Consider the following 23,234-nt stretch of genomic DNA (forward strand, 5'->3'; position numbering starts at 1 on the left):
GACGTCACTTGCCTCCATCTCCCATATTGGTATACATAGACAATTATACTCCATCTAACTACTGTTTTTCTTATATATAGTTAAATATCATACACTTTATTTCACAGAGGAGTCCTTGGTACCATATCCTTCCATTTTACTTAAAAATTTGTCACCAAGGACCCAGATTTACGACAGAGATTTTATGGATTAGTAATTGATCTAGCGCACATTTTTAGCTTACTGCAGATGGAAGGTACATGTCAGCAGAAAACTCTTTCCAACAGGTTTCTATGGGTTTTGTGTTTGGTTTTTTTTTCTTCACCTTGCTCTTACACATTTGGGGCTAGCCGAACGCACACACATGACCAGTTACTGAAGTTCCGTTATAGTTATGCCAGGTCTCCCTTCTTTGGTGGGAAGAAATCTGAATTCTCAGTTTATAACACATTTTATCACTTACACATTGATGGCAGTGCTGTTTGCCAGCAGGTGGTGGGTACAGGCTCAACAATTAAACCATTCCCCATTTTACCTTTAAATTACCCATGTAGCCAGGACTTCAGCACTGGTCTTCAAGTCATACCTGCTATAAATGACCCTGAGATGCAATCCTGAATATAGGGTATATTGATAGAGATAGCATTCTTCACATGAGATGCTTGAATACAACCTTTCCTAACTTTTTGTAGGTGGGAATCACATGCAGTTATCAAAGACAGAAAGGACTGAATGCAAATGTTCTCTTCAACTAAACTTGGACACGGTCCGCACGTTTGCCATTGCTGTGAAGACACCTGGAATTATCCAGGACAGTGCAACCTTTTAACGCTTTGTAAAAACTCTGTGAGGTATGCAAGGTCCAAGAAAAACTTTTCCAACCCACATTAAAAAAAAAAAAACAGCTTGTCTTTATTAATACTATGAACTACATGAACCACAAGCATTGAGAGCACATTTTTAATAAGAGGATTCATAGATTCAAATTGGACAATAGTTGTTAAGTATCTTGGATTAGCCATCAAATTGAGAACCAGAGGCTACGCCTACACAGACAGTTTAACCCAATTGTGAACTCCCCACGTACCCCCATACCAAATGCTCTAGCTCTCTTAAATATCAAATGCCAAAAGGTTGAGAGCTCTGTCTCGCTGGAAATATGGGGCCAGGATTCAGTGAAGTTTGGTATCCTGCATCTTGTCTTGTGGATATGAGTAGATAAGATTCCAGTCCTGAGCAAGACTAAATCCAAATCATCCTGTGATCATGTTTGGCCAACAGCCAAAGTTTTATAAATTAGTTATTTCACCAAGCCACCTGTTCTCTTTGCCTGACCCAAATTCCTATATTTATACATAGAGGTTTGCTGGTCCTTTTCTGTCTTCCCATCTGAGCTTTACAACTACTAGGAGATGCTTTTCCTCCTCTAAGTGTCCGAAACAGAAGTTAAAACTCCAACTGTTAACAACTTCCAGCTTCCCTCCATGGATGTAGCCATTAGTCAGTGATGACAAACAGCGCTTCACAGTTCATTCTCAGTACACTGACATTTAAACCCATCCAGAGTGGCTAGGGGAACCAAGGAGAAGCTGTTCGGTGTGGATAAACTTCCCAGAGTGCACACCGAATGCATGGCATTGCTCCTGCTAACTGTGTGTCCTCTGTGAGCTCTGAGAGACCACGAATTAAAAATAAACATAGACAAAAAAGAACAGGAAGGAAAGATAAAGTTCACAGAATTTAGTTGAAATGTCCCCACAAGTGATTGACTGGAGGGAAAGGTGACTACCTGGGCACCGAGGTCTTCTTTTATGCTTCTTTGGTAAGCACAGTGTTGTATATATTACTGCTAGCACTGGAAAACTACTTGTGGTGTAGATGGGTTTAACACAGCTGTACAGCACAGAGGCAAATTAGGTGTGATTCAGGGGAGAGCAGGCAAAGGAGAGGTTATGGCACAACTGTGTGGATAATGGGCTCCACTCTCAGAGCTGATGAGGAGGACTGAGTGCATTAGCTAACCTCACTGGGCATCAATTTTCCTGTCTGAGGTTAAATAAATAAACAACCCCAGTAACCAAACCACAATAAAAAAAAGGGTTGATTTATGCAAAACCTTATGAAAAAAGTATCTTCTTCCTGTGCATACACTCAGCCAAACAAATTTTAAAGCTGCTTTGAAAGTGATCTTCCCAATGATTATTTTAATGGTGAGGCTGCTGCAAAGCAAAGTTGACAAGTCCTCTGCTGTTTCATTTTCAGCCCATGCTAAAACAACATTTTAAGTATTTCCAGGATTCCTTCAAGTCATTACAATATCCGAGCACAGTATGGAAAGTCTTTGTCTGCCACAGGTGGCCAGGTTTCTTACCTTCACACAACGACAAAAAGGGTCTTTAATATGAAAAATTCAGCTCCATGTCTTACGGAGATGCAAATCAACACAAATTAAGATGTATGGCAAAGACTGGAAAAAAAAGAAGTTTAAAAAGTATATAAACCATCATGGACAAGAGACGAATGCTGTACAAGAACGAGAGCCAGAAAATTAAAGGCTGCAGACAGAGAAGGAGGAATGAACCACAAGAGAGATGCAGAAAATGGGAGTGGACCAATTTCAGTCTTAGTGAAAGCCTTTTGGTGGTAACGGTTTTCATAGGTCTGTCCCAAAACCATATATTTAGGACACTGGCCTGCTTTTCTTTTTAACTATTAAGTTAATTAAACTTTGGTAGTGAAAGAAATTCAGAAGCACAAATATGATGATCCTGAAATTATTTTTTAATACTACCCTCCACAGAGATGTAGAGTCCCCATTAAAACAATAATCTACAATCTAGCTTAATTTCTACCTGCTTACTTTAGCTTTAGGCACCTGCCCTTGCTGAGATGCCTTTTTTACCTTCTGAGTAGTCCTAACTATTTCCCTCTGTAGTTGGTCTGTACTCATGGACTGCTTTCACAACACAGTATGAAAAATTGCTGGCTTCTCATAATCATCTGCTGCTAGTGATGCAAGTGGGTAGAGGGACAAAGGGTACATTCATGTCTCTACATGCCATATCAGTTCCTCTAAATTAGGAATATATCCTCTCTCCTCCCCCATGAAATAAAGTGTTGTTGAGTTCACAAGGAAAGGAGGAAAGAAGAGGGCTATGAAAGTCACGCCACAAATGTAAGACAGTTCAGTAGAAATGAGTGCATGCTTTTCTGTCTCTGCCATTATAAATTGAAATCACCCGAAACTAAAAATGTACGGTACAGAATTGTATTGAATTAAACATTACCCCCTCAGGTATCAGACAAATATGGAAGGGAAATCCATAGCAAAGGCAACTGTGCAGCAAAGCTCTACAATGTAGCAGAGCCATGAGGGATGCAGAAACAAGCGGCAAATCAGATTTTTTCCTATTGTCCATATACTGAATGAAGCACCAATGCAAAAGCATGACAGAAAATGAGGTGCTGAAAATGAGGAGCTCGTCTGAAAAGCTGAAGAGTTGTTCAGGAAGAAAGCTCTTTTTCTGGAAGACCTCAATACAGCCAGAAAAACATGATCTTGCATGTATTTTCCTCCAACTGCCAATTGCATAAGGTACATAGAAGTTGCTCAGGTGCAAATTTACTCTACGTAGCTCACTGAGAATGCTCCTCATTTTATCACGATGAATGTTCATAAATTACTGGTTTATGCCAGATCTTTTTTTCTCCACCATTGTTTTGCCCCTAGTTGCACTTTCAATAAAGCCAGGTGTTCGATCTGACTGCTGCTGTGCAAACAGACTGAAAGAAAATCTACAATGCAATACAGAAGGGCAGGAAAAATATTTCATCTTAAGGAATGTGAAAAGATGGTAGCAAATATATTTTTTAAACCCTTTACAAAAGGTCTAATTCCAAATATATGTGGACCTTTAGATAAAAATCTCTTCATTGAGCCCTAATTTTACATTCTTGACCCTTTGACAGGAAGTACGTCACAGTAATGATGCCTGGCTCATCCATTAACACTTTAATCAGTCATTTTGTATTTGGTACTAATAGAAGATTTTCTAGAAAATCTACGGAAAATTAACTCTTCCATGACATAAAATACAGTTGCAACTTCCAGTTATCTCAGAGGAATTCAACCCAGATGACTGATTCAATCAGTATCCCTCAGATTAGAGAGGGATTTCTTAGATGAAAGAGTGAAAGTAAAAAAATAACTTAACTGTGGGGAGAAAACAAACTGAAGTCTATTTAGACTTATTTCAGGAGTGTGTGAGCCCCCAGTGTTTAAAGCTAACTATCATTGTTTAAGGGTTGGGTGTTGAAGGAGGTATAAAAAAGCATGTTTATCTGTACTGGCTCATAAGGACACAATGCAATTACTGAGAGCAACTGGCAACACAGGTCCCTGGGGGAAACAAAAAAAAAAAAAGGTTCATCTACATTTTTCTTTGCGTGCTGCCAAAGCTCCAGCAACAGCCCTAATTTCCCCTAAGATTATTTCAGCTGCTTATGTTTTCTGTAGGCTATGCGCACGATTCATTTCCTCTTAGAGGAAGCAATCCTGCCATGATTTGATAAGCATCTCTTTTAACATCAGTACCTGTTTAAGCAGTTCATCCCGCCCCCCTCTTTCTTCAGCATTCATTTCCATCCTTCTGCTGACTTTTTGGCAATGCAGGTAAAACGGTGTATGGGAATGTATTGTGAACCAGACCGTGTAACCAATCTGGGTTACAGATAGCATACACCCCCTCCTCGGTTATTTTTAACTGAGGTTAGTTTTCCACCCTGGTGTGACAGTATAAACAGTTGCACAACTGAGAGCCAGAACAGGGGCAGGAATGACAAAGGGAGGTGCGGAGTCATCTTGCTGAGAGAAGAGTACATCAAAGTACACCCTTAGTAACCCCAGGTCAATGCAGGCCTAATGACAAGCAAGAGAAAATGAAATTCAAGCCAGAAGTGAGGCTGAGGCTCTGCTAATGGCCACTGTTTCCAAGCAGCATGCTGTTACGTATTGGGCAACTCACAGCAAGCTGCTACTGGAATTTAACTGGGCACAATGGGCACCCTCAGAGACTTTGCATTGTTCAAGGTCCCTTGCTATCTACCTGCTTTCTTCTCTAGTCCAACCTCTTGCTCAAAGCAGGGGCAGCTCTGAGCTCAGACTGTGTTCCTTAAGGCTGTATCCAGCTGGGGCTTGAAAATCCCCATGGAAGGACATGTACAACCTCTCTGGGTAACCTGTGGCAGTGCCTGTCCTCATGGAGAAACACTTCTTCCTTAATCCAGTCTGAACCGCTCTAGTTTCAATTTATGCCAGTTGTCTCATCCTCCCACCATGCACCACTGTGAAGAGCCTGGCTCTGCCTTCTCAGTAACCTCCTTGTAGGTATGGGCAGGCTGCTGCTGGGTTCCCCACAGCCATCTCTTTTCCAGGCTGAATGAGCCCAGCCCCCTCAGCCTCTCCTCACAGGGCAAGTGCTTCAGCTCTTGACCATCCTGGTGGCCCTCTGCTGAACTCAGTCTGGTTTATCGGTGTATTTCTTGTATTAGGGGAGCCCAAAACTGGATGCCGTTTCCCAGATGGGGTCCAACAAGTACCAGCTTGAAAGTCATAATCACTTCTCTCAGCCTACCTGCTATGCTTGTGCTAACAACGGTATGGGATGCTGTTAGCCTTTTCAATGTCAGGGCACAGTGCTGGCCCATGTTCAGCTCACTGTCCTCTAGGATCCCCAAGCCCTTTCCCACAGACCTGCTCCCCAGCCTGTAATAGCTGAATGAAAGCTTTGCAAGCTGCTGCTTGATTTTCTTAAGGCATTCCTTGTAAGCATACCTCCCCAAATGAACTGCTCAGAACATCTTCAAGCTCTTCTTGCTGTAGACCTATGCTTACGTGGAAAGCACAGAGTGATGAATGCCACTTAGGGCTGTTCTGGATCCAGCTGCTGTGTAAGCCCCTGCGTAACAGCTTGATCACTGAAGTTCTTATATTGCCTTCCACATGCTCCTTTCTGCATTTAACCGTTTCCTGTACTGCTCTGCTCTCTTCTCCTAACCAGGCCAGCTGTGAAAGGGAACTGGGTAAAAACTCTTCCATTAGCAGCGTGTGCCTTAGAGACAGAGGCAGTGTTGGCTGGGCTCTGGAGGAGACAGCACTGCAGAGAGCCTCTGAGTGCAGTCCCTCCGGCTCACTCACCCTTGCCCTCTCCTCATCTTTGAGCTCGATGCCAGGCAGCACGGCCTTTCTGAGTGACACAACATGAACAGACACCAAGGACAAAGTGTTGAGATCAGGATGAGATGCCAAAAATGTTCAGTCTCATCCAGCACAGGCCCACAGATGCTGTCACTGGAAGGAGGTGTGAAGATACACTGAGATGGCATCAGCTCACAGTTTTCTAGTTATGTATTTGGGACACCTTTCTCCTTGGAAAGAATTCAGAACATTTTGTTGAGATTTATGAGCCGCTTCACACTTTTCTAAGCATCCTGTGATGCAGACAGGTGTGTACAGCAATCCCCATTTAACGGGGCTGTATTTGGGATAGGGAGTCTCCCCCTCTTCTGCCTTTTTTGGATGAAGAGAAGTCCCAGAAACTGTACGCTTCAACAATGGAAGAAGCAGAGAGGTGACTCCAGCAGCAGGAATGAGGGAGGCTTTGGAGAACAGTAGCGGAGTTGGAGGGGCCCCATCATGTCAGAAGAGAGGGTAGACAGAGCTTGAGTCACCTGCATTAAAGCAGTTCAGGGAAGAGCAGAACAGAACAGAAAAGAAGCTGCCAGACAACTTCAGCTCTATTCCTCAAAACCCCTTTTCAGTCACAGACCAATAGTTGTTTGTCAAAGCCTTATTAGTAAACCGACTAAGCACTTCATAACACAACATATCCATGAAATAAGGACAACAAGAATTTTTGACCTGCCATGGTTAGAGCTGCTCACCGATAGCCTGGTTTCCAATAACTTACCAAGGATAATTGAGTTTAAAGTAATGCAAACACCAAGCTGCATCTTCAACCTGGAAATCAGACAGCCAGCTCTATGTGTAATCCAGGGGAAGAGTTTTTCTCCATAGAATGAAATACATAAAAGCCAAGAAGCCGTGTGAGATATTGCCTAAATTAGTCAGTCGAGGAGGGCGTCAAGGAGAGGGACTTGAAGATCTACTCAGCCGCTATGTTCACGATTTGATTCCCAAAGAGAAATCTTTGCTTAGGATTTCCCAGGCCTAGATGTCTTGCAGAGCTGGACATCAAAGCTGCCTTCCATCCCCATTTTATCATGACTGGGGGTGACTGACATTTCTCCCCTTTAAAAACGTTACAGGCTACCAGTGCACAGTAGCTAATCACTGAATCATAGAAGGGTTGAGGTTGGAAGGGACCTCTTGGGACCACCTCAGCCAGCCCCCCTGCTCAAGTAGGGACAGCTACAGCAGGTAGCTCAGGCAAGAAGATCAATATGAAGCCATTTTACACTTCATTAAAAGAATGAAAACTAGCAAGAAACATTATCCTTACAGCAAATACAATGTGAACACATAAGACCACAAAAAACTAAAATCACTGGAAAATGGTGGCTTCCATAAAATAGGCTGGTCATTAAACTCCCACCTCAGCAAGACAGTGAAAGCCAGGCTGCTTTCCATCCCATGACTAATAGCCATGAGTCTTATTCTCTGCATTCTTATGGACTGCAGGTTAAAAGCCACAACTGCTACAGTAACTTTCTGAACAGGGGCCTAAAACTATAGTGATTTTACCACAGGGCCAAAATTGCACTAGTTTGAGATGTAACTGAGGCACAGAAACATCATTTACAGACTGGAAAAAAATCCCCTATGAAAATTAATATAGCTTTAAAAATAATAATGTTTTGTTTAATACTACGATCTTGTCTAGAATCAGGACCACAAGCATTCCATCTAATAACACTGAAAGCTGTTAAAGTCAACACAACAGAGTATACCTTTTCACATTCCTGCCATTCAGTTCATTCTTGAAAACATAAGGTTGGTAGCTGATAGACATCTTGAGCCTTTCCTGGACAGCTTACGTGTGTAATAACTGCTCTCATTTGGAAGAAGAATTCCTTACTAGGTCACTGATTAAAACTTCAGAGTTTTTGTAATGTAAATCAGTCTCATGGCCCAAAACATCAAAGCCTTAGGCTAAAGCGGAGACCTCTGAATACAGCGCAAGAAATATCAGAGGTTTCTAAAATTATTCCTATTGCATGGTGGATAGCATATATCCTGTATACAAGTATTAATATTTAATGTAATGTATTGCAATTTGCTTTTACATCAACATCCTATAATGGCCTTACTTTTCCATCTCACTCTCCAACAATCATATAGCTGAGCCTCTGTATTGCAATGTGTATGGTAAAGGCCCCGCTAAAGTTCACTGCAGCTTTGAATCATCAAGGAGCATGGGAGAAGACTTCAGATCCTCGACTGCTAAGCCACAACTGAGTAGTTAAAGATAGGTAGCTCTGCTGAGCAATAAATACAATACACTCCTAACAACAGAACACAAGAATTTAATAACGAAACAGTTTAAAAAAAAAATGAAGACTTGCCTCAATAAAGTTCTACCCCAGTAACTGAATCTGTTCAAAGAAGGTCCGCATAAGGAGAGTTAATACTCCTAAGCATAATCCTGCCCATAATCTTCCACCTCATGAATGGATAAACTATTTGTTTCAGCGCAAACCTGAGGCCTGATTTCTATATGACTTCAGAGAGGCTGTGGATGCGGCGAGGTAAGAGATGGGGCACAGCACCTCACTGACATACTGGGAGTCTTCCAAGCTCCCCGTTAGCCAGTCGTGGCATTTTGATGCCCCGCCATGCAGACCACACCCAGGCCGTCATCCAGGACATCCACTGCAGGGCTTGCTGGAGATGACACACAAAGACCCTACTCTACACATTTTGGATGGAGCCTTAATAAAAAAGCTGTCTTTGGACTTCTGCTGCTGCTTTGAGAGCTTCCAGACAGAACCCTAGAGCCCCAAAATCTACACCCCCGAGTCTCCGCAAGACAGTTTTCCTGAACCACCCAAATTCTGCCTCGCTAGTGTCGTCAGAGGTGCGGTTTGCTTATGTCTCACAGTTACGAGTCTGATCTGTGCTCAGGGAACAGTCATAATGGAGTGACAGGAAGGGGTATGAGCAAATTCTCCTTTTCAGGGTTTCATGTGCAGTAAGAGTCAGTGTGGTTTCTCCTATAAAGGTTAGAAGCAAGAAAAAAAACCCTCTTGCAGCCTAGGTAGGGGGATGGAAATGCCTGACCTGCAGCTACGGAGAGCTCTGCAATCGAGAGCCTTGGGCCTGAACTGGAAACTGGAGAGGCTCCACTCCTGCTTGGCATCAGGCAAGCTACAGGATTTATCCCTTTCGTGGATATTCTCAGTGTCCATGCTGTGGTTGGCACAGCATGAAGGCACGGCCCCACGGGAGCCATGCTGGGCTGCAGAGTATGCAATCCCATTGACTTCAAGGGGAGGTAAACAGGAAGAGAATTTGTGCCCATCTTTGATTTCAGTTAATCTTGTTGACTAATCCCTCTAGTTTAATAATTTCAACTCAGTTCCTTGCTCTATCCCTTTTATCTGTGGCCACGTGCATCCATGTGTCATACTGGTTTCTGATCAGCCTTCTTTTGTACATTATTGTGATGGGATAACAGCTAGCTACAGCTCTGCTTACCTCTTTCTTTCCCTACACCCCCCCCCCCACCAGAAATTGCATTGCACTTTTCCCCCTTAATTCTGTTCCTTTACTGCTGCCCAGTCATTTCAAATGGCCCTGCCTTCATGCCAGTGCAAGTTATGTATCTCTATCCCTGAAGCCATGATTACTGGTTTCAAAGTCCTGAGCCTACCGCATGGGCTCAATGGGGGTGGGGAGGCAGAGATCAAGTTTAAGGAGATCAATAGGTGTTTCTGAAACACAGCTTTATTCTTCTTACTGAAGATGTAATTTTTTCAACTCTTCTGGACACTGAATCAAGTCTGTAGCATAACTCATTTACCTGCAAGTAAAACGAAACTTTTTTTTTTTTATTAAAAAGACTTCTAAAAGTGCATCATTTAGTATTCAAAATAATATATTTACATATAATCTAAGTTTATTAAATGGCTTCCCTCAATACAGAATATGTTCATGATTTCTGACCGAACAGAATTCCTGCACATTATATACAGCAATATATTTTTGTAGAACAAAAAGATACCTTTTAAATTTGGGAGAATATCTGACGCTTTGACTTCTCTTTTCAAAACACCTAATTAGCTACATTCTAAGGCAGTCTAAAACCACCAGAAAACGCAGAGATCCGAGTGCTGCCTATGTGTGTACACAGACCCCTTCTGTGGATGTGCGCGGTACCAGTCCCGAGTTGCTTCCCTTAATGAACACAGGAAGAGTGATGATATTTCAGAGTCATGCTTCGCAAAGCTGAAGGGGAAGGTGTAGCACTCCCCTGCTTTATACTTTGGATGTCACAAAAACACATTTGGAAGATAAACCAGAAACACCTCTCCGATCAAGTATTTTATCCTCTCAGCATGGCGCAGAAGTTTAATTTCCACTGATGGGGGGTGACCCCAAGACTACTGTACAGCTCCTTCGCCTCCCTTGCTGGCAGCGATTCCCCTGACTGGCAGAACAGAGCAGGTCTATAAATAACTTCCAAAGGAATTGTCTCTCTCCTCACGCACCGCAGACAACTGTTTACACAGATCCCGAGTCCTTATACACTAGGTTTGCTCAGCTCGCATCCATGCGGGCTGTTTAATTTCCTCTTCCGAAAAAAAAAGCCTTGGACGATGCAGGTGTGACCGGAGGCACCCTCCAGTGCTGCAAAACCCCCTTCCCAGAAGTTGTGGCTCCCGGCGGCAGGGGCTGGAGCGCGGCCCCGGCCCCACGGAAATTTCCCGGGGCGGGGGGGGGGGGGGGGGCGCTGCAATCTTGTCTAATCCGTCCTTAAGCACCACGGTCCCGGCTGCTCCTCCGGCCCCGGAGAACCCCCCCCCCCCTCCCCACACCCCACGAATCCCCGCAGCCGCTCCAGGGCCCGGACGTCTTTGCTCGCCCACCTGCAGGGGGCTGGCCCGGGGCTCCGGGGAGGGACACGCGTGGGGCGCCCCCGCACCTCCCCGCACCCGGCGGGGAGAGACAAAAGCCTGGGCTCGCTCACCTCCTTCAGCTGCTCCAGCTCCTGCTTGAGGCCGTCATACTCCGCCTCCAGCTCGTCGTACTGCTGCTTGAGGGTGAGCTTCTCCTCCAGCACCACCAGCCCATACTCCGCCGCCTGGATCTTCTCGTGGGTCGTCTCGGAGAGCTCCCGGGTCAGCCGCTCGATCTCGCTCTTGTAATGGTCCGCGCCCTGCAGCACCTCCTCCGCAGCCATAGCCCCGCCGGCACTACCGCGCCGCCGCGCCGCCGCGCCGCCGAGGCAGCCAGGGGGCGGGCGCGGCCGAGGGGCGGCACCGGCACCGCCACCGCCGCCGGGACGGGGACGGGGATGGGGATGGGGGCCGGGGCCGCCGGCGGCAGCCGCGGCCCCCCCGCCCCCCGAGAGGCGGCGAGGCCGCGCTCGCTCCCCCGGCCCTGCGGCGGCCCCGGCTGCCGGCGGCGGGGGCGCCTGGCCCGGCCGGGCGAGCTGCCGCTGCCGCTGCCGCGGGGAGGGAGGCGGCGCGCTGGAGGCCGGGGCGGCGAGCGGGGCGGCCGGGAGCGCGCCTTGGTGCGGCGGCTCCCGGGGAGATGCTGCTGCTGGTGCCCGCCTCTTCCCAGGGAGCCGGCACCTCCGCCTCCCCTCCGCACGGTCCCTCCCCTGCGCTCTTTAAGATGACAGCGTCCTCAGGTCCGGCATTCCCCGCCGGGCAAGAGGGGACGCGGCGCTGCAGCGCGGGGGCAGGGGCAGAAGCACCCGGAGCGGGGGGTGCAGCGGCGCCCGGCCCCCCCCCCCCGCCCCCCACGCCGGGATGTCGCCCGGTGCTCGCTGCCGCGGCGCTGCCCGTGCGGGGCCGCTTCCGAACCGCCCCCGACTCCCCCCCGACCCCCCGCTCCTGGCCAGGCACCCCGGCGGGGCTGGCCAGCCGTGCTGCGATTTTAGCGCCTTTTTAGTGGTTTTTTGGTTTTGTGTTTTTTTTTGTTTGTTTTGTTTTTTTTCTCAGCCTGTCGCAGCGATGGCCACGGTAGCGGCTGGGGAAAACAGAAAGGGAGATGCAGCAGTAAACTGCGGGAGCAGGAGGAGAGCCTCAAGTATTCCCCTGCCATTTCGGGGAACGGGGAAGGAAGATCTGCCCCGGCTCCCTTCCCTGCCCCCGGCGAAGGCGCACGGGAATGGGCGAGGAAAGCGGGACGTGAAGCGGCGCCGGGACCAGGGCGCTGAGCTAAGGCCACGCTTCCATGGCCGTTAGCGCAAGGTCTCCGCGCTACCCATCAGACAGCAGGACAAAACTGATTCAGATCAGATGCGGTCACACCATTGTTTCTCTGTCAAATTAACCGGAGGACCTGGTGCATAGATTATGTCAGTTTTATGCCGGCTTTATGCTGGCTGCAGAAAGACAGATGCTACTTGTCCAGCATAAAATTAGAGTGGTGCAGACAGACGGTAACTGATCTCATACAAAGCCTGCCAGTAAAAAGTTAACACACCAGATTAGGGGCATTTTACATATTTGAACTGGAAGACTGAGTTCATCCTGGATCAATGTCATCATGTCCCATGTCACAGCCTTTTTTGTTTGGTACTAGGAGTCTTGAACCCAAATTTACCCTTTCTTCAAACTGTGGCCTGCAGAGACCAGATCCTATTGATGTCGGCCAAGTTCTGTCCTAAGTACTAGCAGGATCGGGTTTTCATGCTTGACAAACATCTTTTTTTGTCTTTCTAAAATACTAGCAAAACTAGGTCTTTAAAGTTTAGCAATTGATTTAGAATTTCCGGGAAGATGAAGGTGGTTTTTTTAAAAAAAAAAAAAAGATGGATATTGCTGTCCGCCAACGCAGCACTGTATTTTCAAATCAAAGACATAAATTCCCTTTCTTGCTGACCTGTTAGTATGGTTTTAAATAAGCCACAACCCCTTTGTACCTCAGCTTCCCCATCTCTAAGAAAGGGGAAAAAAGGTTAGACTCCTCAGCAAAGTGCTTTGTGATCTACAGACGGAAGCACTAACACTAGTTATACAATATATGCATGCAGTATATAACATATATCTATTTTATAAATATATGGGCATGCATCCATAACTAACACGTCGTAATCTAGCCTGCATAAACACTTCTCGTTGACTAGAGAACATATATGGAAGACGCTAGCAAAGTAATAGATGTTCTATCAATTTTGTATCTTGAAAGCACCTTCCAAAAATGCACATTTTTAATAAGTTCTAGTGTAGAAGCAAGCGTGAATATTAATAGGAAATAAACAAATGTGAATATTAATAGGTGAGGAGAGTGAGTGGCCCTCATCCATGACTGAATGTCAGAACGGAGAGGAAAATACCAGTACTCCAACTGTAATTCCGACTGTGCACCTAACCTCAACTTACAAACCACCCTTTTCTTAAAAACGGGTGAAAGATCCCACAAATCAGAAGGAAAAAAAAAAAAAAAAAAACCCAAAGCAGGAGCAAAACATTGTCTCAGGAGCTTTTATAAGTTCTAGTCTAGCTGCCTTCCTCAGCTTTCAACCTAGGCCACTGTGCAAGCAAGACTTTTCATTGGAAACAAACAGCTTTCGACCAGTGCTGCAGATGAGCAGCTGCGTCAAGGACAGAGTGGGAACTGGCTGAAGCCACTGGATGCCTACAGCTAATCTATCCTTGGTGCAACTCCACTTAACGTTATATAGTTGACAATGGCACTCACAACCCCAGGGCAGCCTTCCCACACGTCTGAACATCTGCCCCGCAGAGGGGAAATCTGGCTTGTTAAAATGTGTCAATTTTTTCTGCAATACCTCACAAGAAATTTAGGGAGAATCTTTCCTTTTAAAATGGGAAGGAGGCGTGAAGTCCAGGTATTGTGTGTTGTGCAGAAGTTCAGTGGCTGTGGGAGAGTTTCCATAAACTGGAAGTCGTCTTCAGCACAAAATGAGCCTTCCCCAGAGTTGTCAGTTTCTCTCCACTGACTACAGAGGATCTGACACGGGTGTATATGCGCAGATACATACATTTAATTACATGAATCCCACCTTTCACTCCGTATCTTTTCTTAGGCCTTAAAACTGGCACCTACACTCTAGCGTCCGGACTCTTCCATCTATATTTAGAATGGACTACTAAGGTCACTGATGGATCTGAAAAATATTCAAGCTCCTTTCCCTGCTACAAGTGGCTCCAGTTCACCTCATTCCTGTCTGTGTGGAGATGAGAAAGGCTGGATGATCCTATAAAGATCTCCTCAGTTATAGGGAAACACATCATTAAAGAAGGAAGTGTTGCAGCATGACTTAAAGGTGGTCATTCCCTAGTGAGGATCTCATAACTGAAACTCTGTTGATAGAGTTTTTGATAGAGTTTCCTCTCCTTTGATAGAGATTTCTTGGTTTCTGGAGTGCCTATAATAATCTATGGATTCAAGTGACTGTACAGTGGTGCCAGCAAAGTGCTGGTCTTGGTCACAGATTTTGGGTGTAGAATCTGTGTACTTACCAGTGCAGATAGCCCTAAACAATCATATCGGCATTTTAAATAGTATCACTGCCCGTATATGCATCACCTCACATTGGTCCTGCTCCAATGGTCTCCCATTTTCTAACTCCCCAGCTCAAAAAACACGGCCTGATTTTATTAAAGGTTGGCGTATCATCCTGCATTGTTGTTTGTCTTTCATTTTGACCTGCTGCACCCCTTTCACATTCATATTTCAAACCAATCATTTAGTGACATTCAACATACCCTCATAAAACAAGCCTCCTTATGATTGCATCCATTTCATGGGCAGAAATTGCCCTCTGAATTCCTGGCACGTGACTGGTAGACTCTTAAACGAAAGATAGTAGGTTCCAGTACCAAAAAATGCTGTTCTGTTTACACATTTTTTGAGACAATCGGATATTCAAGGACAGGCAAAATGATACAGTTCAAATCTTGCACCTGAGGGTATTATCCAAATTTCAAACTATTTAAGATTCATTTAATGACATATATGAAGTGAACTACTGGTTCTACATCTTAGTGGAAAGGCAGCTGCAAAAGCCACCTTGTACTATATATTGCAGATGGCTGAATCACTGCACCCACAGCATACACAGAAATTGCTTTGAGTCCATTTGTATGAAGTATCTCAGAGGACCAGAGCCCAAATCTAACAACTGCTAATTTGCAGTGTTTGGCAGGCTCACCAGAGTGGCCAAAGGAGAAAAAAAAAAAAAGTATAAGGACGGCTATGTCGTTGTTAGTAGGAATGGGATTGATTTTCTGAAAGTGAAAAGAGGCGAAAAGCACAGAGGGAAGGCAGTACGGTAACTGTGCTGGGTCCGGTTTGGAAATAAACAGGTGGCTGTTATGCTGCCAAAGCTTCATCTTTCTCGAGCACTGAATATAAGCACCACAATTGTAATGAATGAGTAGCCTAGAAATAAAAGGGAGGCACTGAGAAGAAAATGAAAGTTTAAGAGATATTTCAAGATTCTAGTGCAATAGAAATGGTAATTGGTTTTAAGAAAAATAGTTTATAAAGAAGGGAATCTAAACACAGGAGCTAATGTAATGAAAAGTAATGATGTTATGCTGATTAACCTGAGCGTCGGTATTTGGAAGAAAGGCTTTCAAACAGTAGTGTTCTTATGTGAGTCCTCTGTGAAGTATCTTTAAAGGATCTGCAAAAGTAAATAAATAATTAAAAAAAAAGCCTGTTGTCAGGTGGACTTAAATGTGGTGTACAGCTTCCTATATCCCCACCAGCATAATTTTGAGACCCCAAAACCTGAAAAGGCTGAAAACCACTCATGTAGAACACAGAGAAACCGAAAGGAAGAACAGGATAAACCAGAACACTTCTACAATGAAATCGCAAAAAAGGACGGTACATAAATGGTTGGCAGGATTATTTGTGTGCAATGAGCAGGGGTTAGAGAACCAAAAATGAGTTTTACAAGAAAACTACCAAAAAATAGAGCGTAAGGACATTTAGAAAACACAGTCAGCAAGAACTAAGCGGCATACTGATACCTGCAGAATAGAAAAACTACAGACTATAGCAAAGAATGTGAATTATTATTCTGTTAAACTGAATAATATCAGCTCAGCCTGCAAGGATGTTGCATTCAGCAAGTGTTGCACATGGGTCTTGATTCAGCTCCACAGACGTCAGCTGAGTCTTTTAATTGACAGCGTTGCCCCCAGGCTCAAGACCCAGCAAGCAGCTCTTCCACTCTATGCAGAGTCTTACTGTACAAACAAACAAACAAACAAGAAAAAAAAAGGCTGAAAGAAACACAGAAAGGATTTTTATGACTATTTAAGCTACTAGGCACTTTCCTGTGACACAAGGAAGACCTGTCCGCTTAGAATACTTTGTCCAAACAGCTTCTCAGCAATTTAGCCTAGATAAATCACTGTCACAGTGCAAACTGTTTCTTATCAGACAGATTTAAAACCAGGAGAAGAAGGGAGAACATGGTTTCTCTCAGATGAACAGCAAAATCATCCATCGCCCAGAGAACCACTACAGTCAGGGCTCAGGAAAACAGCAAAGTAGCTGGCCATCTGGGGCAGCAGATTGTTACAAGAGACAAAATAGCTAAAAACAGCTATATCCTGAAACACCTTTTTACTTTTGCCAGAGCCTCAGAAAGCCAGGCGCCCACTGCTGTGCCCACTGAGAGGCAGGTGATGTGGAGAGGCAGGGCAGCTTGTATTTGGGAGACTGGATCCTTCCAGCAGTGACAAGTTCAGCTGCACTCCCCCGCTCTGAGCTTCAGCAAGGCCACGGGACAGTGCCTCCACTGCTCGCTGGGCTGCTCTTTGCACCTTCTCCCTCCCTCGTACGGTCCCCCCCGCCATCTTCACCTGCCACTCACTCCTGAGAAGTCCCCGAGCCTCTCTGTCCCTTCATTAGAGACGTGAAGGGCTAGAAGGCATCTTAGAAGGTTGTCAACTCCAATCCCACATGTGGGTGAGATCAAATGCATTTAGACCATTCATGGTTAGTGTTATCTGATATGTTCTTAATACTCTCAGTGACAGATATAGAACAATATGCCTACAAAGTCTTTTCCAATATTTCACTGCCATCACAAATGGAAACTTTTCTAATGTAGAGTTTAAACTTTTTTCACTACATATCAAGATAATCTATTCCTATCCTTCGGTAAACACCATGCCCTTTTCATCCATTTCTTTGAAGGCTGTTCACTTTTCTCTTTCCTTCATTAAGCAAATTTCCAGCTTTTCCTCAGACCCCTTAGACTGTCCTTGTAAATCATCCCTTCTAATCCCATCCAGAGCTCTGGATGGCCTTTTCTGAACTGTCTTATTTCTTGCTGTCCTAGGCTGACCATAGTCCCTCCAGGTGAAAGGCTCCCTACTACCGAACAACATGGGTCAAATTTCTCCCACATTGCCAGTGTACCACTCCATCCTACGTTTTAAGAAACCACAACACATTGTTAATTAGTATGTTTGCAGTCTGCCATAGCTTCAGGATCTTTTTTTGTCCTGCTGTTTTTGCAGCCACTTACATCTTTGCATTTGTCTCCGCTCAGGTTCCTCTTGTTGACTTTGGATCACTTATTCAGTATGTCAAGACCATTTTGAATATCCTCCTTCTTGTACAGAGGCATCAACAAAGCCACGCAAATGTGTCATCAACTGCTCTTTGTCTAAAAATTTTTCATTCCCAGAGAGCAGGATCAGATCAGGGAGTTTCTTCACTATACACAGTTGAGTTTGCCACATGTAATTCAAATCCATCATGATAGCAGCACATTAAATTTTTGCCATCACAACAGCTGAGGGGGTTTTAAGCAGAACTACTCCAAAACGTGCTTGTAATTCAAACTCCTCAGGGCCCGCCTGCTGGCCACAGTCCCTAGCTCTCCCTGCTCGTAATGGCCACCTCCTTCCCTCCACAGCTGCCCATGGGCTCTGCCCCACCGGCACCCCCCAGACTGGTGCCCAGGGTGCATGGGGGTCCTCCCCATGGCTGCCAGATAGCCCACCCGCTGCTCTCCAGCACCCTGGGTAAAGCTGTCACACTGCCATCAAGCCATCAGTAACAACCGGAGTGTCCGGAGCACCCAGTCCCTCCACACAAGAGCAGCTTTTTGCTCCGGCGGCAGTTAGCCCAAGGCTCCTGCTGCCGCTTACCCGCTCGGCCAGCTGCTCTTCTTAAAGCAGAAAGGGACAGGTCCAATGCCCTCTTTTCTTGGCAATTCTACCCTGGCACATTTAAACTCGATTTATTTTTTTCCAGACTCTCACAAATCAATTGCTCAATCATCTTTAGTGTCTTTCTGGGAAGTGAAAGACTTTCCTCTGGTCTCCCTCTTCCTTCTATTATGTCAAGTCCCCGTCAACATCTCTGGAGCGAGTGGCTGTGCAGAGCTGACCAGCTCCCGGGCTACCTCCTACCACCACAGCATGGGCAAAAACAGCTGGCAAAATCAGATTATAGGTAGATCCCCTGTTTGAAATGGGAGCTGACTATGAAATAAGAACCAAACTGCAGCTTATCATCCCATTTGAACTGATTTTTCTCCTCAGAAGTGATTAGTGTGGGAGAGGAATGAATTTGTATTTAACAATGTGCCTTATCTTGAAATTGAAAGCCTAGGATCTGCAGTGCACCTATTAAATATAGCTTCAAAAAGCGCTCGTTTCTGCTAAAGTTAGCATTTGCCTTACATTCCTTATCATGCATCAATGACTAAAAACATTTACAGACAATGACGGCTGAGAGAGAAACTGAAATTTTCATGTGGAATCTAATTATAATGCTGTGTTGATAATATTAGGAAAATTTGACTCATATACTAAAAAAGGGATATGATTTAGGTGGGTTTTTTTAAGAGCTATAAGCTAATATTTCAACACTCAGGAATAGGTTGATTGTGGCCTTCTCTCAAATGCAGCTGCTAAACACACATCACAAGGAATGCAGAACACGAAACAGAAAGAAAATTACATTACATTTCTATTAGTGAGTGTGACGTTTGCAAAAGGTGCCAGATCTATGACACTAGCCTACAGATTTGGGTTTTATTAGATTTTTTGTCAAAACACCTGATACAAAACAGGTAGTGTGTATTCAAAAAACGCTAAAATGAAGGCTTACGAAGAAAGCATCTGGATCAAAGCTACAATTATTTTCCTCAGGTAAGAGAGGAGTCAAAGCACAATTAGGAGGTTAAGATGAACTGGAGATTGACTTCAGTGTGGATTTTCCCACTCACGTTTTGTACATCTTGGATGAAATGATTGGCCTATCATAAAGCAGGGTGTTGCAAGCTTAACTACTTAAAAACCTCTCTAGAACTTTTTTTCGACAATTACATTTAAACTGCAGGTGCTTCTTATATTAATCACGTTATTGAACACAAAGACAATGACTGGAATAGCTGAGAAAAGTACTGCATAAAACTATTTCATGTGAATTCTGTATTGTCAAATCTGACCCTTAACAACAATTGAAACCCATTAAAAAGTCCTAAGAGTATTTTCTCTGTGGTTTGTTTTGCCACTATATTTTGGGCTATTTTCACTTGCCTTATGCTTTCTGAGCCAGGTCAAATCTGGCTGCGATCTGGTTCCACTTTTTCCTTAAAATCAAAAGCTTTATTTAAAAAACCAAACCAAACCAAAACAAAGCAAAAAAAAAAAAAAAACCCAAACCCTAAACCCCAACAGATTATTGAATGAACTTTTGAGGACCAGGAGAGATGGACTGTTACTAAACCTGGAAACTAGCAAGATATAATGAGCTGCAGCAGTCGTCAACCCTGACCTTACAGACCAGAAAAGACAGCTGAGTTCCTAGGGCTGTCCTGGTGGGAAAGAGAGTAAGGTTTTGGGGTGCAGCACTTTTGTTTTAAAAGAATGTCTTGTCAATGAGAATAGGCAGAAAGGTATCGTGCTGTATTTTAACAGTAGCTATCCAAATGTATCTAGCTGGGAAACAATAATATAGTGTAAAAGTACAGTAAACCAATCCCACAGTACCAGAGCCTTTCCTGATATGTACTACCATTTGGGAGGGGGGATAAAGTTAATTGGGAGTTTCTGAGAGGTTGTGTCCCGAAGCTTTCTTCATTCCTTCTTGGATGATTAGGAGTTTCTGAAAGTGCAGCAGATGGACCTTGGCATGGGGAGTCTGTGAAGTGGAGGTATAACCACCTTTGGGTGCTGAATGGTATCTCTGCTTACAGGAGTTCCTGGTATAACCAGGGGAAAAGGCAAGAGGGATGCTGCTCTTTGCCTACTTTTGTTTGCCCAACTGGGCAGCAAAGGATCAAAGGAGAATCGGAGAAACAATCAAATTCTCGCCAGCATTGCACAAAATTGGGAAGAGAAATAACAGATGGTAATTCCTTTGATGCAAGGAACCCATCTGCTACTGCTTCCCCCATGAGCTCCTGGAGATACTATGTGCAAAAGCTTCAAAGACAGCCTGTGAATGGCAAATGTGAATGTGGGTTGTACAGGAGAAGATGGAAGAGAGAGTAATTCTGCTCGTGGAAGGGGACATGACAAGAAGGGGAGCTGTACTTCTGCTCAGATCTTGGTAAGTCCCAAAATAGGTTTGTGAGAAGCCGAAACAACTCGGCTACATAGGACAACATGCTCCCTGATGTCCCACACTGAATACATGTGAATGATAATATCTTCTGAACACCTAGTTACAAGCAAAGGCCATGCAAATATCATACTATAGCTCCCGTACCAGACTGTACAGTGCTGTAGAACACCTCAGTTCTGATATTGATGTCATCTCTGATCACACCTCTCGTTCTTGCCTTCTTCGATGAGCAAAGAGGTAATATATCTAGATATTATTTAACATTGATGCCTAATGATTACCATTTAAGACGAATAAGTTAATGAATCTTTGTGGTTTTCAGGCTGCTTGAAATCTCAGCTATTGGCAACACATTTAACTGTATCATACGAATGGAACAATCTCTGCAAACACAGAGGCATAAACTTATCTGAAAAAAAAAGATGGTACTTTGGAGCATTCACTACAACCATGGGAAAATAAGTGTGGGCACCCAATCATCCTCCTGCTTCTGCCTGATTTCCAGCTGCTCTGATGTCTGCTGCCAATCACTCAAAGCTGTTGTAGACAGGCAACTGAATAAATAGGAAACATCCTTTAGTAAGAAAATTCACTACCATGGAGAAGACAATATCAGTGCCCAGCTAAAAGGAGAAAAGCAAATACTAACCCTCCTCTCCTCCCTACTCTTCTTTAGAAGTATTTCCTCTCCTTAATATTGTGAGAAAATGGCAGCAGCTACATTTTAAGAGGTTTGGCAATTTACTGATGTTAGATGCAGAAGGGAAGGTTGATTTGCAAACTTGTCACAGATTCTCTCTGCAAGGGATCTGTCAGAGTAGAAACATGTCTTGAAAATGAATTAGCAGGATGAGGGACTTGTTTTGAACAAGGGATTCCTCATAGGAATGGTCAGGGGAAACACGTCTCTTGGCTGACCTCTATGGCCATTAGCTGGCATCCTTTGACTCCAGTCCACGGAAAGCTGGAACAGGCGCGCACTCACACATATGCTTCAAGGTTATCCCAAGAAAAGGGCAAGCAGAATATGTTTTTTCCTTGTCTTTTACAACAAACAGTTGAGATTTACAGTTTAGTAAATACAAAACAAGACTTAAACACCCACAGGCACATGTTTATTTATAAACTTGTTTACTAATATGTTTATAAATAACAATATTACAGGAGCATCATGACTTTGCCTTTATCAAGGGTTGAGTTACTGAGCATAATGAACTATGGTTGATAGGCTAATGCAAATGACTGAGTGTGATGAGCCATGGGACAGGCCGTGGATCAACAAGCAATTGGGGAACAATCTCTAAAGCTGCTCAGAAAGTGGTATTGTTGCGGACAGATTTGGCTGGTGGCCTGTGTTGACATCTGGCTGTAAGTCCCCCAGCACTAGAGAGTAATAGAGACTGGGGGGAGGCATTACGCTGAAGATGTCCAACATCCCATTGAAGCAGATTGCTCAAGGTGGAACCATCACGTTGCTGCCAAGCTGCTGCCCAAAGCCTGACACAGACAGGTTGGGCAGAATGAGTGTCACCTTCCCCTGGGCTTGACTGTGCCAACTCATTGTTTGCGGTGAAGGTCTCAGTTCATTCTGTGTGCGTGCACGCGCATATGTGTAGCTTTTCCTGATGTTGTCCAAAAGCAAATTTGTCACCCAGTGTGCAATGAGTCAATAATCGCACACTCAGGAGAGACATTTCTTTTTTATTTCAGGGTCACGCAAGCCTGGGTGCTCAGTGGTTTTTCACAAATCAAGCACATCGAAGCCAGCTCCTTCATTATATTTATACAATAAATTCATACATATCCCACTATCTAATACATTTTCATTCAAATCTACATAGGTTGTGTAATGGCATTAAGTCACTCCTCTTGGCTTCACTTCACATCCTTCTGCGCATGTCTTCCTCTTTTTGGGGGTCTCTGGTGGTCTTCAGGGGTGAAGTACCCTAACTCTTTTTATCCATATAAGGTCATGTGTCACCTAAGGACAACTCAAGGCTATGTTCTCTTGCCAACTCTCCTTTATTTTCTCCCAAAAGGAACGTTTATGCTTGATTAAATGGATAATGCTGATGGCCAAGATATCCTGCCTTTAAGCTTAGGTTAAATATTAAAACATCAAATGCTACATAAGCAATGCTTGATCAAAAAAGTAGTTTAGATTCACTCTAATCAAACACAGACAATACCTGTTCTTTCCAAGGGAGGGGTGTTCCCTTACACTGATATAGCCTATCTCTCACTTGAACAAAGTAAGCTGAGTTTTGCAGTATCGCATTGTTTGGTGCTTCTTTTCCACTTGTGACAGATGGAACTAGAAAAATAAAGACAAAGAGAAAGAAAGAGGGAAAGATGATTTTGGCAATGTAACAATAAGAAGAAAATAAAAAGAAAATCAGAAAGTATATGGGAAATGTGACACTTCAGTGACTGGCTGAAAAGGGAATTGTCACCGTGTCGGACACAGAACCGAGGGTGGTAGGGATTCGTC

General features: G+C 44.3%; 1 protein-coding gene across 4 annotated transcripts in view; it reads right to left on the minus strand.

Moving 5' to 3' along the window:
• Positions 1-11,476, minus strand: part of BICD1 (BICD cargo adaptor 1) — a 194,288-nt gene extending 182,812 nt beyond the window's left edge. For all 4 annotated transcript variants that reach the window (XM_064457805.1, XM_064457814.1, XM_064457791.1 and 1 more), the window contains exon 1: positions 11,187-11,476. In XM_064457805.1, the coding sequence (XP_064313875.1) occupies positions 11,187-11,399 (213 nt within the window). In that variant the 5' untranslated portion in view covers positions 11,400-11,476. The remainder of the gene's footprint in view (positions 1-11,186) is intronic.
• Between the last annotated feature and the right edge of the window lie 11,758 nt (positions 11,477-23,234).

This window comes from Phalacrocorax carbo, chromosome 1 (assembly GCF_963921805.1).
Source record: "Phalacrocorax carbo chromosome 1, bPhaCar2.1, whole genome shotgun sequence".
Taxonomy (NCBI): domain Eukaryota; kingdom Metazoa; phylum Chordata; class Aves; order Suliformes; family Phalacrocoracidae; genus Phalacrocorax; species Phalacrocorax carbo.